General features: G+C 44.4%; 1 protein-coding gene across 1 annotated transcript; it reads right to left on the reverse strand.

Annotated features, from left to right (window-relative positions):
* Positions 1 to 8,358: 8,358 nt before the first annotated feature.
* On the reverse strand, positions 8,359 to 11,500 carry znf703 (zinc finger protein 703). Its single transcript, XM_054610525.1, has 2 exons — positions 10,813 to 11,500; positions 8,359 to 10,257 (listed from the first exon to the last, which is right to left on the reverse strand). Exons 1-2 carry the CDS (start codon positions 11,074 to 11,076, stop codon positions 8,755 to 8,757), a joined length of 1,767 nt encoding a protein of 588 aa, XP_054466500.1. The 5' UTR covers positions 11,077 to 11,500; the 3' UTR covers positions 8,359 to 8,754.
* Positions 11,501 to 17,059: the final 5,559 nt, after the last annotated feature.

Genomic DNA, 17,059 nt, shown 5'->3' on the forward strand with positions numbered 1-17,059 from the left:
TGTTGTTGATGTTCAATCATGGAGCCATAAAATAAGAAAAAAAAGGGCTCTGCTAACCTTCTCTGGTTTGTGTTTCTGATTTGTCAGAGCGAGGGGGTGAAAGCTGATGAGGAGAATTTACTCACTGCCCTCCTCTGTTGCCTGATTCCCTCCTCAGCTCCTCTGGTCATGTGGACGAACACGCCACCGCACGTATGCATACATGCACACAAACCCCACAGTTTCACTCGCACAAGCAGGCGTCCATACACATGCACACAGATTAGCATGAATGCACGCACACGCAAACTCACTCACACACACCCACGTTTACGGGCGCACACAAACACACACCCTCTAACCTCACTATGGTCTCACACAGCAGGCCTGCCATAAATCAATGGGCAGGATCGTGTCTGCCAGTTAGACTAAACAAGAGCATTTGTGAGGATTTGCTCTCACCCATTAATCATCTTGACAGCTTGAAAAACACATTTCCCCTTTAATGACTGTATTTGGATAATCAGCTCTGTTTCCCTTCCCACCCTCTCCCTGGCTCGCCCTCCTATCCCCTCCCCATTTTCTTCTCTTTTTTTTTGTTTTCAGCCCCAAGCGCCATCATTGACATGAGGGTAACTCACTATTAGGAGGAGAAGCCGGAGGAGGGACTGTGGAGGTGAGGGAGGGGTCTTTCAACGCTAAAAGGGTTCTCCGAAAAAAGTAAAAATAATCACGCTGCCTGTGGAAAAAAGGTTTTTTTTTTCACCTTCACTCAACAAACCGCAAGGCCTCTCTGCTAATATAAACTTGTGTATGTGAGAGCACACACTCACACTGACACAGTCCTGCTGAATTAAACACAGAGAGCTTATGGACGGACAGAGCTGCAAACATTAACCATGAACCTACTAATGTGTGAAGCGTGTCAGGATCTTGAAAACATAAACCCACCCTGCGATGTGAAAATGTGATACAAGACATGTGTTGTGAGGAAAGTAGTTGATTTGACCATGTTGCAATCAACAGACCCACCTTTATATGAAAATCTCCCAAAACAAAACCACTGAGTTTATTTAAAATTTTACTAAAATAGAATTTGAAAGATTGAAGTGAAAAGGTTTGAAGGAAATGGTCAAAATCTTTCTACATGTTTAACATGGTGGGTTAAATGATTTCTGTCTAATTAACAGTCTGTCTGTCTATTCGTCTTCACTGCAGGACAGACATTTTGAGCACCTTATTACACTCACCGTGAAGGAATCAGGCCACTGTGCCACACTGGACCAACAGTGTCCAGGGACTCTGGAGCTGTCAGTGCAGCACCTTAGGGAGACAAGGGTAGTAGAGCTGAAAGAGAGAGAGAAAAATCTCCTCTGTTTATTTTATACATTTGCCCTTTATTTAAACCTGCATTTACAGATTTTATGGCCATCCTTTTAATATGTTGACAGGTCAAAATGTCTACTGTGAAAAGCTACATTTGCAGTGATGTTTTTATGATAATAAATAATAAATAAGTATTACTGTTGCTGTTGTTAATAGCGTGTTTTAGGGACAAATGCTTGTAGTGTAGTTTTTTTTCCAAAATAGGAAGATGAAATAAAACTGTCAAAACTTGAGACATAGCTTCCTCAACAACCAGTAAATAACTGTTGTTGTTGCGTGTACTATTGAGTGAATGTGTAATGTATATCGATGTGTATTACAGAAAATGTGTGTGAATGGGCTGGGCTCCTACGATGTGTTGACATGTGTCATGATGTATCTGTTTGAACAGTTGTAGGACAACTATGTCTGAATAACACACAGATGAGTGATGGTGGCGGACAGACACGCTGAAGTCACAGTCTCTCAGTTACCAAACATCTCATGTATGTTAAGTGACTGAAGAGAGATAGTGAGACATCTGTGACTGTTTTTCAATGCTTGGCTAGGACTTTTAATTTACACGACACAAACACATCGCATAGTTTTGGAAAAATGTCTTGGTCATTTATTCCAATTCATCTAATCACCAATTTGCCCTTGTTTCTGTTTTTGCAGTTCATCCTGTATCTCTTCCATCTTTCCTATTCCCCTTGGATTTGTTTATCATCCAGTATGTGCCTATTAACTTATTTTCAGAAAGGTACATTCTGCCTGAATGTGGCCGCAATAATCCTGCAAGAAAAAGGAAGCAGCTGATGATATATAAATGGTGCAGCGGATAAGATTAGTGCAATCATCAAAATGGCAGCCTCTGACACTGGATGCCCATCCAGAGGAGACGTAAAACAGACATAAGGCCCATGATGCTCAGAGTGAGTACATGTTGACCACAGGGCGTCCCAAAGTGGAAGAAAAAAACAAGTTATCCATCAGAGCATGAATCCTGTCCGTCAGATCTGCTCCTCGTTCCCCGCCAAGGCACGTTCGTTGTGGAACTCTTGTGGCATCTTCGCCGGCGATCTCCCAGCGCGGCAACAAATGGAATCCAGCTGGACACACGGCCCAAGTGCTATTAGCAGTGCACCGTACTGTAATTGAAACGTTCGTCTCTCCAACGGTGGTTAGCGGGTGTGTGTCTATTAACGTTGCTCATTTGCACCACTGGAACTTTCTGAGAGGCCACAGCGGCTCTGGGCAGCTTTCCATGTCGAGGCCAAGTGAGGTTTGCCAAGGTCAGGGCTGACCGCACATAATCAAAAGCACTACTTCTCTATCTCTGAAACTGACAGTCCCTCTTTGTAACCAATAAATAGATGAATCAACCCAAAAGCAGGAATTGTACAACCATATAGATTTTAGGTACATTTTTTGTTGCACGACAAAGTCTTAAAATGTAAACATTTTTAACAAGTGTTTGTTATGGTTAGATGTGCATGAAGGCAAAGTACGAATTGCAATTGCACAGGTTACTTTTATTGGTTCACAGCGCAAAAAAACTAAAAACTAGAGACCAACTTGTGATGGGATCACACCTGCAGCGAAGCCCAATTTGACCAGAGGCCTAAAGTGTGTGTGTGGGTGTGTGTGTATGTGTGTGTGTGAGATACCCTTGCCACACCAATCTTCAAACTCAGCATTCATTTTGATCTCAACAACACACCTTGAAACTCCAAGGTTAATAACTGCATTTTACATAGTTGTGAAGCTATCGTGGTGACAGAATCTGTCAACAGACAGACAGAAACAAAAACACCTCAAACCACAGTCATCAAAAATCTGCTCTAGTTCCCATTACAGTAATGTAGGTTTCTGCAGAACAACATTATTACATGCAAGGTGAAAACAATACCTGCGCTACTGTCCCGGCCGGTAACTATTTTAGGATTGGTGCCAATGAGTTGTCAAGAACTGTTCATGGCCTTGAAGGCCTAATTAAAAGGAGGCAGATCACACGCAGCAACTGGTTTTGCAACACATTTCAAGGTTAAAAATCCTATTATTAAAGCTATAAACTATAATTACAATACAGTATTGTTGTTGTTAACTGCAGCATCATAATTTATTGCCTCTTCAATAATTACAAGCATGGTTGACTGTGTCACAGAGCTGTCAATGTCTTCGATGACTGATTTTAGTTCACGTATAATGGCTGTTACCCAACATCAGCCACCACTGCTGTTTAACACGGCTATGGTAGTGAGGCAGCTCACCTTCAAACGGAAAGGATGGCGTTGCAGTCGTTGAATAGAATAACTGCTAAATTAATCACCGAAATTGAGTTTTGAAGGGCATGCACATGTACATTCACAAACAAACAACAAATAAAGACTAGAGACAATTTTTTTGTTAATATTTGCTTATGAGCCTGATGTAAACAGTTATGAGAACGGATGAGCTAATTTGGTTTCTGAAAAATTCTATATTAAGTGACACCTTAACTCAAATTTACTAACATCAAGTTGAAGAAATTGTTCGTACATTTGCGCTTATTCGCTTTCTTGCAAGAAGATTGATTCCACTCTCATATCTGTCCTTTAAATATGGAAACAGAAAACTTAGCTTAGCCTAGCTGCTGGCAGTAGCTTCATATTGAATAGATAATTATGAGTCTTTTGAGCTAACTATCCCAAAATATTTAACTATTTATTTTAGGGCAAATTTCAATTTAACATTCAAAATCAACATGTTAACCTAATGTAACACTGTAGGTCCCTCATGGTGTTCTCTTTGAGCAAGTTCACTCACCACTCTTGCTTTTTCAAATTATTGTAATTTTTCATAATCACATAAGATTAGAACAATGCTTAAAAAACAAGAAAATTGATGTGGTAAGTTCAAAGGTGGTTTGTTACCTCTTTTTACTGAACAATTATGATGCATTCAGGTGGGAAAATGTCAAACCTGGTACATGTAACTTGGCTAAATGCTATTTTCTGCACTTAAACCAGAAGGCAACAAAACATGAGCCATAATGCTTCAGATCCAGTGCCTTCTAGTTTGCTTTGTTAAACCTAAATTACACATTTCTTTTATGGGAAAATAATCTTATGTACGTGGTCCATAGTAACCAGAATCTATTTGTATATCTACACCTACAGTAAACACACTATTTAACTCCTTCTCTGAGAGAAAATTACTAACAACATTTTGATCGTTTGCACACTTGGAGAACCAAATGCTGGAACAAGTTTGCACGCTAATAAAAAGGAGGTCAAGTTCTGATCATCATCTTATAATTCCTCTTATCAAGAGAACATAATTGCAGGCGTCTTGTAATTGTATGGAGGAAGTTGTTCCAAACCAGCACACAACCTGCTCAACAACCTGGAAGTCTGTTATTGTTTTCACAGCGAGCATTGTGGCATGGCCAACTGCAGCCTTGAATGAGAAGAGGAGCTGAAGCAGACAATGTAAAATAGTCAGTCACACAGTTTATGTGGAGAAATAAAACAGAGTTTGTGTGACAGGCCCTGATGAGGGATGTGTTCACGCCATCTGGGTTGCTTTAACACTGCAGTCACTGTTGGATGCCGAAGGCTCTGTATTGTGTCCCGATGTTAAACACAGAGGTGGTAGTCATGGAGTTGAGGTTAATGTTTTGTTCTGGAGACACAGAGAGTGAGAGAGAGAGATAAAGACTGAGTTCTCTCTCTCTCTCTCTCTCTCTCTCTCTCTCTCTGTCCTAGCTGTCAGCAGGAATGGTGAGCCGGGGTAGAGCTGGCGTCTAATTGAAGAGCAGCTCCACACCCTGTCGTCATTAATCACCAGGCCTGTCAGCCGGCTGCTCAGGACCTCACAGTGGCACTCTGCACCGTCTCTGCTCTGACGCACAGAGGGGAAAATATTAGTCCCCTCCATCACCATCACCATCTCTACTGCTACCACTACTACTTGTCTGATTACTACTATCATTCTAGGACTATTGCTATTGTTACTATCGCCACCATCACACGACTACCATCATCCATAACTGCTACTTTACATCTAACTGATAATTAGTGAGCTTTACAGCTGGTAGATGGATTTTGATAGCTTTGGGCAGAGCAATGCTAGCTGTTCCCCACTGTTCCAAGACTTTATGCTTAGCTAATCTAATCAAAACTTTAATACCTCTCTCCTGTGGTTCTCCGGGACTTATTCTGGGAAAATTACATTTATAAATTCCTACACAGTATCAAAATATATCCAAGACTTTATGCTTAGCTAATCTAAGCTAACACAAAACAAACACACACATATATATAATACAAATAAAAAATTCAACACTAACATGGTATTTAGTACATTATGTGAAACGTTTTAGAGTTGAGGTATTGAAAAAAACAGAAAACAAACGTAGAAGAACATTTGTTGTTGTTGCTAATCAGACGCAATGTGTGTTAAATGAGAAGAACGTTACATAAAGTTCCACAGAAGCTTTTGGCCAGAAAGCTGATTCGATTATATTCCTAAATATTAAACTTTTACTTTGAATAACTATGAGGTAAAAACTTATCCAGGTGAAATTCCACTTTCTGCTGTTTGTATATTTTCATTAATTTTAATAAAACCCCGAAAGAAGCTGAAAAAGCCCATAATATATAACATAATATAATACAAAATTGATTGGAAACTCAGTATTTTTATGGTGTACTCCTTGAATTCTTTCTATTGTATTTTGACAAAATGATGACAATTTGCAGGTGTAAGTCTTCAGAAATGCCCCTGAGGTTTGGTGCTTATTGAACTCTTTTAGTGAGTCGACTTGAATTTTAAAACTGGAAGATTTTATAACTTCAGATTCTGTGCCTCGCATGTGCCACCATCCGTGGACAAAGGATCGGCGCTGAATACACATACTTGCACACAAACAGCCTCACACAGGCGACATAAATGGAGTGCGTGGGTGTTGACTCAGCTGCTAGATTGTGTGTGTGTGTGTGTGTGTGTGTGTGTGTGTGTGTGTGTGTGTGTGTGTGTGTGTGTGTGTGTGTGTGTGTGTGTGTGTGTGTGTGTGTGTGTGTTTAGGAGGGGGATGGATGGAGGAGATTGATGAGTGCGGGGAAAGGGAGAATGGTGAGGCATTTGATGAACGAGTGTAAACTGGCAACAGTGGAATTAATTCCTCCTCCCCGACAAGATTGAAGGTTCTCCCCTCTGCGTGACCTCCAGAGTGAATCATCTTCAGATTCAAGCCAATGTAACGGATTCTCTAGCTACAGTGTGTAAGATGTATATTTCCCTATAAGTAGGGAAAGAGAGAGGTACCTACTTTTCTCACACAGACTCAACCTGTACTTCACCAACACAACTTTAGGGGGCAACACAATCCAGTGAATCTCTAGTGGCACAACTCTGCAGGTTACACAGGAATATGTGCAATACAGCATTAAAAACAGAATATCCTTGACCTATTTTATCTAAACTACTTTATAAACGCCTTCGGAAAAAAAAACGCAGCAACAATAAAGTAAGTCTGTCCTGTTCCAGAGAAGTGCAAAGCTCCAGTTTCTAAAGAAGAGAAATAAGTGTATCGTCCCAAAGAGCTATACGCAGAGCGGTGATCAGGGCGCCGTGACCTTGCTGGTGTGGAAGGGGCTGGATGTGGTTTGGGAGGGTCATCCATTCTGTTAATGGTCCTGTCAAGTGACACCTGTGCTCGCCTTTCCCCTGTCTGGAGTGCTAATGAACCGCGAGAGTAGAGGAGTCTGGGAGTCGGGGTCAATAGCCGCCTCAACGACTGCAGCCTCGTCGCTCTGTGCCACCTACAACCTGACAGCCAAATAGAGTGGAGACACAGGAACATTATCGAGGCCGAGACGCTCTAATGGCAGCGCTGTGGCTTTGAGATAGACCGACTCCTTCCCCTCGAATTAGTATCTAACTGCTCTGAGTAGAGAACGCTGACTTCAGTTAAACCGCAGCACAGCGGCAAGGAAATGGCTCTTCACATCAGCCTCCATGTTTGTGGTTCCTGTAAGAGAAGCCCGCTCTCCTCGGGGGAGATGTCAGGACTTTGATGAATATTTCTCTATTAACCGCCTCCCATTGTCAGCCCTGGCCTTTGTGTTGCAGACCAATCCGTCAGACCGTGAGGGGGGAACCTGGGTCGACACCTCCCTCAGGTCATTATTGAAGTCCTAGTGACCCGGCGGCCACTCCACACAGCCATCCACTCTGCTGAGGAGGCTGTTTTTCAGGCCTCACAAACAAGAATCAGCAATTAAAAGCTGCACTCCCAACAACAAAAGCAATGTGGGTGATGGAGAGGGGAGGAGGGATGGAGGTCCTCGGAGACCAGCTAACAGGGCTAATGTGACCCGGCCTGCCCTCTTTGGGACAGCCCTGTCAACTGATATGAGCCATGAATTATTACACACAGCCACATATAGCGTGGCTGTAACAGCTGTAATGATGGATAGACCTAGATAAGTGCAGCACAGCAGAGAGAGATTTACTCCATCCTCTCACGCTTTGACAAAAAAAGCTACTTCGTGGTGCTATTTAAAGCAAACAATAAGGAAGAAAACAAGGTGAAATGCAATCATGTATCATTTATTTAAACAAAATAAGACCTTTTCCTGTTGTTTGGATAGCACAGCCACCATTAATTGTTTATTATTTATGTCATATTTTCTAATCTTTGTACCATTTGCTTCGATGACCCCAACTTGCCCCCAAGTAAGCTTGAAAAATATTACATCTTTGCATATTTACAAATAAAAAGAATGGCATTGTTCAAGGTAAATTCTCATGGACATGCAATTCTCCAGAGTCTGAATAAGATGCAGAAAAAACATTACCAACACAAGAGAGGATAGGAGATGAAAAGAGGTCCCCAGAATAAAGCTTCACAGTCCATCTTCATCGTGGTGCAAGGTTTTTATTTTTAGAGTGTATGATAGGCAGAATGGTACTTATACTTATATCATTCTCTTTCAGTGAGAATATTTCAGAACAATTTATTCAGACAGCAAACCCCCCCCCCCCCCCCCAAAGTTGAATACCAAGCGCTTGAGTGAAAAATAAATACAGACTTTCAGTTCTGGGAGACAGATTTAGAGAAAAACTAAATAAAATCCAAAATCAAGACTGTTGTAATAATCCCACAATTCCATTATTTTCAAGCTCTGCCGTCTTTAATCACTAAAGTCTGTTTGTTCTACAGACAATCCATCACCGGGTCTTGTGCCTTCGGAGAGCCAGTCACAATCCTGAGGCTAACAGGTGGTATTCCTGGCAGGCAGGCCATCAGGCACGATGCCCTGTACTGGTGATGACCACGATCTCAAGAATCCATCAAGGGACGCTCTGGAGAGTCCAAGCTGGTGCCTGCAGTCTGTGGGCGTCAACACTATTTCTGATACATCACTGGTATCCAAGAGCTGAGGCCGAGCCCAGTCTCTGACTGTAGAGGGCATAGGGGGAGTAATAGGCCGAGGAGGGGAGGTTGGTCATGTGAAGTCCTGGTGCTCCGGGCATGTGGGATTTGCCGTAGGGGTGGTAGCGAGCCAGGCTCAAGCCAGGAGAGCCTCTGAGGGAGTAGGAGCTGGGCAAGGTACCCGGGCTGCTGTGTGGTGGCAGGTGGAGGTGACAAGAGGCTGTCGATGAAACCGATGAAGGGTAGGCCGACAACAGCTTGCTGTCCACCATGCCATGCAGGGCTGTGTGGGTACGCAGGTGGGCTAGCAGCTCTTCTGATGTGCCGAACCGCTTATCACAGGGACCCCCGACAGACACCCAGTTACAGGCATGAGGCAGCGGCTCGTTTTGGAGCATGAAACCGTAGGTGTAGAGGGGATGGGACAGGGTGGGGGCAGTGCTGGAAGACAGGGAGCTGGGGTGCAAGGAATGGAGGTGGTGGGAGGGGTAAACCAGAGGGTAACCAGACTTGAGGCTGGAGGGATCGTGGACGCAGGTGGAGCAGTTACTTCCTCCGAGGTGGGCTGCATTGGGGTAAGTCAGACAATACGGGTCCCGACATAAGCCCTGCATCAGGGATGGAGGTGAGGCTCCGGTGAGCGGGCTGGAGCTGGGGTGCTTCCCATGAAGTCCTAAGCCCAAACCAGACTTGGTGTGATCCAAGCCGGGAGCAAACTGTGAGGGGTAGCCAGCGTAGGCCCCCACTATGGAGCCGTGGTAGCCCATGGAGGCGGGAGGCAAAGGGAAGACAGAGTGTCCTGGTTTAAAAGGGGAGACGGGGGCGATGTGGCCGGAGCCCAAGCCAGGCTGTGAGGAGACCTGCGGGTCGGCCTTGCTCTCCGGCCGCGGGCTGCTGGCGGAGCTGGCGTTGCTGGAGTTGGCGCTGGCCCGTACGTGGCTGGAGTTGGCTAACTGAGCCCCATCCATCCCTGACTTAGCTGCGTCTGAGTCTTTTTTGCCAGCGCTGCTGTTGTTATTACTGTCCGAGCTGGACTGCTCTGAGCTCCCAGTTTTGCTGTCCATGTGCGAGGCCTGGGAGTGTGACGGGGGCTGCGTGGAGGGGGAATGGCTTTGTCTGTGGGTCTGGCTCTGACTGTGCAGGGGAGGAGGGCTGGAGCTGGGTGACCGGGAATGGAGAGGGAAGGATGGACATGAAGCAGCGCCACTGCTGGAGCTTCCATTTGGCACCCTGAAAGCTGCTTTATCTGAAGGCCCCTTTGTCGCGTCCTTACGACAGTCGCCTGATGACTTGGAGTAAGGCTTGAAGCTGGACTTGTCTTCCAGGGACTGGTGCTGCTCTCCAGACTTGGAGGATCTGCTGGACGATTCCTTGTCTCCCAGACTGCCTGAGGAGAGGGAGGCCAGCTTGGAGGAGGAAGGGGGGTCTGGTTTGCCAATTTGAGAGCAGGTCTGGGCCAGCAGAGCCAAAGGACTCTTCTTGGCGTCCAGCTGAGAAGGAAAAAAGAGAGCAAGATGGTTAACAAACTGTTTGTTTATACTTTGAATTAATTAAAGACATAGACAATTTGTAATTAAAATGTAATATATAATATAATATGCAAACAAAAAATATATTTTGATTACATATTTAACTGGCCAAAAAGTGTACTAAGTATTTAACACCTTCAAAGTCCACATCTGCCCTGAGTTGTGAAATTATAACTGATATGAACAAAAGATAAAAAGTTGAAGAAGAGTTTAAGAAAAACTGAAAAGAACGAAAGAAAATAAAGGAAGAAAGAAAACGTTTGGAAAGAGAAAATGTCCTTATAATACAAGTAACATTACTTTTAAACCAGTGTATTATCTGCAGTAATTTACATTTCGGAACTCTGGTGCTTGCCAACAAAACGCTGTGCGTAAAATGGCGCAGATACTTAGTCCAGAGTAACACTCAACCTACGCCATTGAATTACAGTATCTGGTTAACATAAGGAAGAAAAGCGACATCAGATGATATCAACATTTATCGGAGAAAATGTGTATTTATTTTCATAAACTTACTTCAATGCTGATTGGCGCGGATGTGAGGGGCTGGAGATACTCCGGGTGCAGCAAGTGGCCGCTGTGCGCCGTCAACATCTTCACGATCCGGACAGGAAGCCTCTTAGCCTGACGGAAGGGATCGGTTGGAGGACAAGACGTGGGGACGGAAACGGACGGTTTCTCCGCTCCTCTCCGGTGATGGTCACCGGCGGCTCCGGGGGCGCTGCGCTCCGGGGACTGTCTGCGTAAAAGCGGTTCAGCTCCACCGGGGGGATCTCTCATCTGGATCGGGACTCGAGGACGGATGACGGCATATAACGAGTGGAAGCAGGGTTGAAAAAAATCATATGCCAGCAAGTTTCATGATGGTACATTAAATAAAGGAGAGTGCGGTAATCCGGATGGACGTGAAGCTGCGCAGTGCGCGTCCTCCGCGTCGGCACCAAGCTGTCTCTAAAGACGCACAAATTGCCCAAATGTCATCCTCTACCGGGCTCTTCAATATCACCCGCTAATTACTCCTAAATAATCCTTCATCCAGGGGTGAAAAAGCAAGGATGGAGCCAGAAAAGAGCAAAAAACAAAACACCATAGGTAGTCACTTCTCATCAAAATACGGAGTGTGAGTAGAAGGAATATCCCGCAGAGGCTGGTGTGTGTGTGTGTTGGTGTGTGTGTGTGTGTGTGTGTGAGACGGTCCTCCGGCGTACGTATCTATGTCCCTCTGCAGCAGTCTCTCTCACAGTACCTCACTTCTTCCACATACTAACGACGTGAGGGGAGGGATTTCAAAGCAATGCGCCGCCGTCCAATCACAAGTGTCCGCTTTCATAAGCAGGGGCGGGGCAATGCGACGGGGCGTGGTTTGTGTACTGGCCTCACCCTCATGACCAGGCAGCAGTGTCGGCTATGGGTGGAAATCTGTGCCAGTGACCTCCAAAAGCCATATGCAAACTAAAGCTGCCAATTATAAACACTGTGTCATGGTTGTGACTTTATACACGGTGTGATAAAAGACTATTAACCCCAGTAAGCCTCAACTATGGAGAATGAGCTGTTTGTCTCCACTCCCTTCTTGTAAATAGGTGCATTCAATAAATACAAATAACCTACTGTTTAAACACAAGAATTTCTGGTATGTTAATTACTTTAATGCGTTATAACTGGGACTTCTACTGGGACTGATTACATTTTTCCATATTAAAACTAATTGACGTGATTCATTTTTTTCTTGTATCAGTGACAGTGAATGACATCTTCAGTTTTTTGCATTGTCAGTCACTCACTCCCAAAACTTTTTTTAATTGAAGTTTTAATTGAAGTATAACATTTCTTTAAAAGTTTTCTCCAGCTTGTAGAAGCACAACACGTTTGAAACAAAAAGATAGTTGAGTTCCACCTCAGTTGCCCAGTAATTTAATTTAATTTCCCATAAAGTACAACAATCTGTGCTTTATGGAGATTTCCATCCTGGTTTAAAAACCCTCTGGCTTGCCCTGAACTACCCGATCCGTAATCAGAGATACTACAAGACTGTCTGTTTAAAGTGGAGTCATGGATCATTGATTATTGGCTTAGAGAGATCGGAACGAGCCGTTCTTCTGAAGATTAATAGGTAAACTTGTTTAACATTTCACAACACAGGCTGGCCTTATCAAACCCTTCTGCCACCGGCCTGCTCCCGGATCATAATGGCTGCCGCCATTTATCTGCAGCTGAGAGAAGGATGAAGTCACTTCAGCTTCACTCAACGGCGTCACTGTTTGACCTGTCATCATTAGGCTTAGTCGTCTCTCAGCGCCCACACACTGCCACTCACGCTTCAATGACCTGCAGAGATCCCAGAATATGCGAAACGCAGACGTGCGTGCCTCCGGGCTAAGTGCAGTACTCTCTTCTTTTGAATCCATCTGTTTGTTTAAAAACTGTCTGTCACCACCTCGGGCCGAGACACATAAACAGGTGACGCATAACAACTGCTTTCTCACTGCGAGGTTTAAAGGTAACGCTGAGAGCTTACAGGGGATCTCAAAGGTTTCTTTACAACTCATACTGCTAGTTAAGTTGTGCGGTTCCCGATAGTGCTCTTGTTTGTCACACAGTCATCCACTGTTTAAAAGGGCGAGTGGGTAAGTCGCTGCAGTGTGGGTGGAGTTGAATAAGGAAGAGGGGGGCGTTTAAAAAGGAGACCAAAGAGGAGGGCATTGGGAAAAGCCAGACAAAGGCAGCGAGAGAATGAAACAAGGGAGGGCTCAAACAACAGGGAGCAACTCCTTTCATGTGCCCCCTTGATGTAGGCTGGTAACAGCTGTTTTGGCGTGTTGATGACTGATGGCTGTTTCCTGTTGTGGATATTTTAAGAGGACAGCTTTCCCGTTAAAGAGGCTTCCCAGCATGTCCAGGTCCCGCTGGCCCCTCGGGGCATTTCCATGCCTTTCCATGGCTGTATCAAAGCAGTGGGTTTGGCTGAAACAGCAGCCAAACAAAACCCCCAGGATGAGTCCGATAGGGCCCGAAGGAGGAGGTAGGAGGAGCGGAACCCACATGCCCCTGTGATCCTGTGATTTACAGAGCCGCTGAGGCCTGTAATGGACGCCATATCTCCGTGGCGGGGCCTAATTCATCCCCGTGTTGAAAGGCTGCTGTTTGCCTGACTCCAGAGTAAATATATAACGCTGACATTAGGCAGCTGAATTCTTCAAACCTGGCTCGAGCAAATCCTCATCTGCTCGTTTGTCTCCCGCTCTGTTTGGAAGTGCTGAGGTGTTTTGTGGCACACGGGGATTAGCGTTGCGTAGATGCTCCGTCTGATTGTTTAATGAGGGGCTGACATTGATGTGAGCTCATGAGAGTCTTGTTTCTTTTTTTTCTTTTCAAGTTCTACAGGCCTTCACTGGTGTCAGCTAGATTTTGACAAGGTCTGGCTGCATGCAGTACTGTACAAAGAGAAGGGGAGAGAAATGATAAAAGCGCCAGAGAGGCAGAGGAGGGAAAACCAGTGTAAATAACTCCTATTTAATTATCTGTGACTGACTTATGGGGTGTGTGGAATGGGAATAAAGGCCTGGGGCTCTGCTCTACCCCGAGTGTTTTCTCCAGCAGTAATAAAACCAAGGGAGAAAAAAAAAGTGGATTAAGACAGTTTCATGGGGTGTAGCAGACATGGCATTTAGACCCAAACACTTAAAAAGAGCCTCGCAGGCAACATTCCAGCCAGGACAGAATGTTGAAACAAGGATTTCCTTGAGCTGAAAGGTCCACAAACAAAATATCTACACAGTGTACTTAATTTATTCACACTTCCTCGTTTATCTTTCTGCGGTTGCCTGTCCCTCTGTCTTTGACAAACACATACTAATCCTTCCACAGCTGAATGTGCATGCGCTCACGGGACAAAATGTACATGTGCACGTAAACACAAAGAGACAGGCCGTAGTGTGCGAGATGCCATCTTAAACGTGTGTGTTTGGGTAGTTCTTATGAATTATCATCTATCTGAGAGTCTACACATTATATTTGTGTGTGTGTGTGTGTGTGTGTGTGTGTGTGTGTGTGTGTGTGTGTGTGTGTGTGTGTGTGTGTGTGTGTGTGTGTGTGTGTGTCAGAGTCAGAGCTGCGGCTGACATCCTTATCTCTCCAGTTTAGGAGGGAGATTGTCTCTCTTGTCAGCTCATCACGTCTCGCAAGCTAACGCTCTTATCCACTCTGCCTACCTGTCGTCTATCTGTCTGCATTATAATCACAGCGGGATAATAGGCTTCCCTCTCCGTTCGCAGATTGGCACTTTTATTTCCTGAAACCTACACCGCACAGGGTTCCGCCTTGTCGTACCCGCTACACCTGAAACGCATTCTCAGACAGGCACGTAGGCTGCACTCCGCCCACACCAGTGCAACCTCACGTTCCCCCTCCACGCTCGGAAACAAAAGCCGCTATTGTCCTCCACACGGAGAAGTTATCATGAGCACGGAGCGAGGAGGAGGAGGAGGAGGAGGCAGAGGCAGAGGAGGAGGGAGAACGTGGCCTGCTCTGCCAGACAGCGCCTGCCTTAAATCAGATCTTCCTACATTGTTGTGTGAAATTTCAGATGACATCAAAAGATGTTTTTTTTTCTTTTTTCCATTGGCCTGATGACGGAGAGGGGGGTCATTTTGATAGAACCACAATCAAGGTATTCACGAGCTGGAGCCGTGACAGGTCTGGTAAAAGGAACGACAACAAGCAATGCAAAAGGAAAATCTTGCCAGCACAAATTCCTAACGCTTGTTAAAGTCAATGCTGCTTCTTGCACTCATGGTCGGAGTCACTGTGTCTTCATCCACAACCTCTGTTGAGGGGGAGGCTGCTGGGAAAACACATTCTGTCTTTCTTTCTATGAAACAACTATTGTCTTGAAATCAAAACCAAAACACATTTTTCACCAGACAAATTAAGTTTAAAAAGGAAAGTTGCTCAAACTAGCCCCACTCAGAGGATCCCTCTGTGGCATTCATGACCTGATAAACAACGAGAGTCACTGGAGGTTGCAGTAACCACAGAGTTCCTGCCAAACATAACCGAAGACGATGATGAAGGATGGGACGGGCGGGGCTCAGCGGCGCATGTCAATCATTGCTTCCCGCAGTGAGGCCGAGTCATGTCATCTGCCACGGCTTTGATGTGACAAGGGATGGCATTGCTCAATTAAAAGCCTATCAATGTGTAAGTAAATCAGCGCCTTTCAGGCTTGACACATCAAACAAACGGTTATTGAGGCGGCCCGCCCATGCCATTAATCTCTCTGCATGAACCTGCCAGCCGTGGGTCACCGCAGGAGCAGAAAAACCTGCAACAGTGAGAGTATTAAAAGCAGGGAAACGTACATTTTTAAGAACATTATAAGCCCTGATGAAAAACAACAAATGCAGTGTTTTAAAACAAACCGTTTTATTGAATTGAACTAAAGGTGCTAAAGCAGAAGTTGGGAGTAACTTTTATGAATTCTCCTTAAATAAAAAAGAGTTAGAGAACAGGCGGTAATGGAAAACGCATTCCAGACAAGACCTCGTGTGGCCAAAATATTTGTCTCAACAGGGTCCTTGTGGTGACAAAGCACCGTGCTTGTCCCTGGCAGTAATTCACCAGCTCAGATGAATACATGAAAGTCAAGCACTGCCATATATCACGCCCCCCCACCCCCTACATGCCTCGCAAAGTCACACATGGCCGTTTGTTATGCGACCGTGCATACTCATTTCGAACTCTGCGTTGAGGGCTACGGGCCAAGCTGACACTTATGAAATATTTCCCTTGCTGACCTTAGCTACTGCTTCAGCTGGGGAGATTAATCCTCTGTCGGCAGACACTGGGAGCAGAATGCAACAGCAGCCAACACATACTCACACTCACACACACACATACACACACACACACACACGCACATCCTCCGTCTGGTGACTACAAAACATAGCAGTAGCAACAGCAATGGCAACAACTCTGTTCGGTTACAGTAGTAATAATTACAGCTTCTTGATTTATTTCAGCCTTATTTGATGGTGTGCCAGTTACAGGGGAGGTTTTAAGAGAGTAGATGGCATGCACAATTCAGCAAATATTGCACACAAACCCAAATGAGCAGACAGTAATGGAATACAGCAGCTTCTGTGTAACTTGATATTCCATTCAACCTCACACAAATATGTTGGTTTTCTCAGTATAAAGAGCAAAGAAAGGCTGCACAGACTTTTCTAATAAAGTTCTTCAAATCAACTTCTAATGTTGAAAATCAAACACTACTGAATTTATAGCACTGAAATAATTTGTCTGTCTACCTGTCTGAACTTATGTGGTTTGAATTCCCTCATTAAAACTCAAAATCAAGTTTAAGAAATGTCTGCAAAAAAATATTCGTCAGGCTAAAAATTCAGATGTGTCCAATGTTCAAAAGTTGTTCAAATAGTCATTAACAGTCATTTTCTATTAGCCATTTTGGAATCTAAAAATTCAAGTCAAGTTAAAAAAAGAAAAAGTTTGCTCAGACTCAACTTGTGAAATTCAGAATTTAAATTCAAACTTTCAAGTTTATAAGAGTAATCAGGTTAAATTCTATCAGTCATGTGATCCAAGAAAGGCAAGTTGAAATGTGTGACTGGAAACCTGACTGGACATTTTAACATCTGAATATGTAAACCTGAAAAGAAAAGTCACAATATTTTGAATTTTATATACAGAATTTATTCATGAAATTCTAACAATTATGTCCTTTCTTTGCTTCCACATCTCAGCA

Source organism: Anoplopoma fimbria, chromosome 13 (assembly GCF_027596085.1).
Source record: "Anoplopoma fimbria isolate UVic2021 breed Golden Eagle Sablefish chromosome 13, Afim_UVic_2022, whole genome shotgun sequence".
In the NCBI taxonomy this organism is placed as follows: Eukaryota; Metazoa; Chordata; class Actinopteri; order Perciformes; family Anoplopomatidae; genus Anoplopoma; species Anoplopoma fimbria.

What these genes read in the sequence shown, in the direction of transcription:
- znf703 (XM_054610525.1), bottom strand. Translation starts at nt 11,076, where the DNA reads ATGAGAGATCCCCCCGGTGGAGCTGAACCGCTTTTACGCAGACAGTCC. An exon ending in CCGCGCCAATCAGCATTGAA is followed by an intron (nt 10,258 to 10,812) that starts GTAAGTTTATGA and finishes TTTCCTTCTCAG; the next exon opens with CTGGACGCCAAGAAGAGTCC.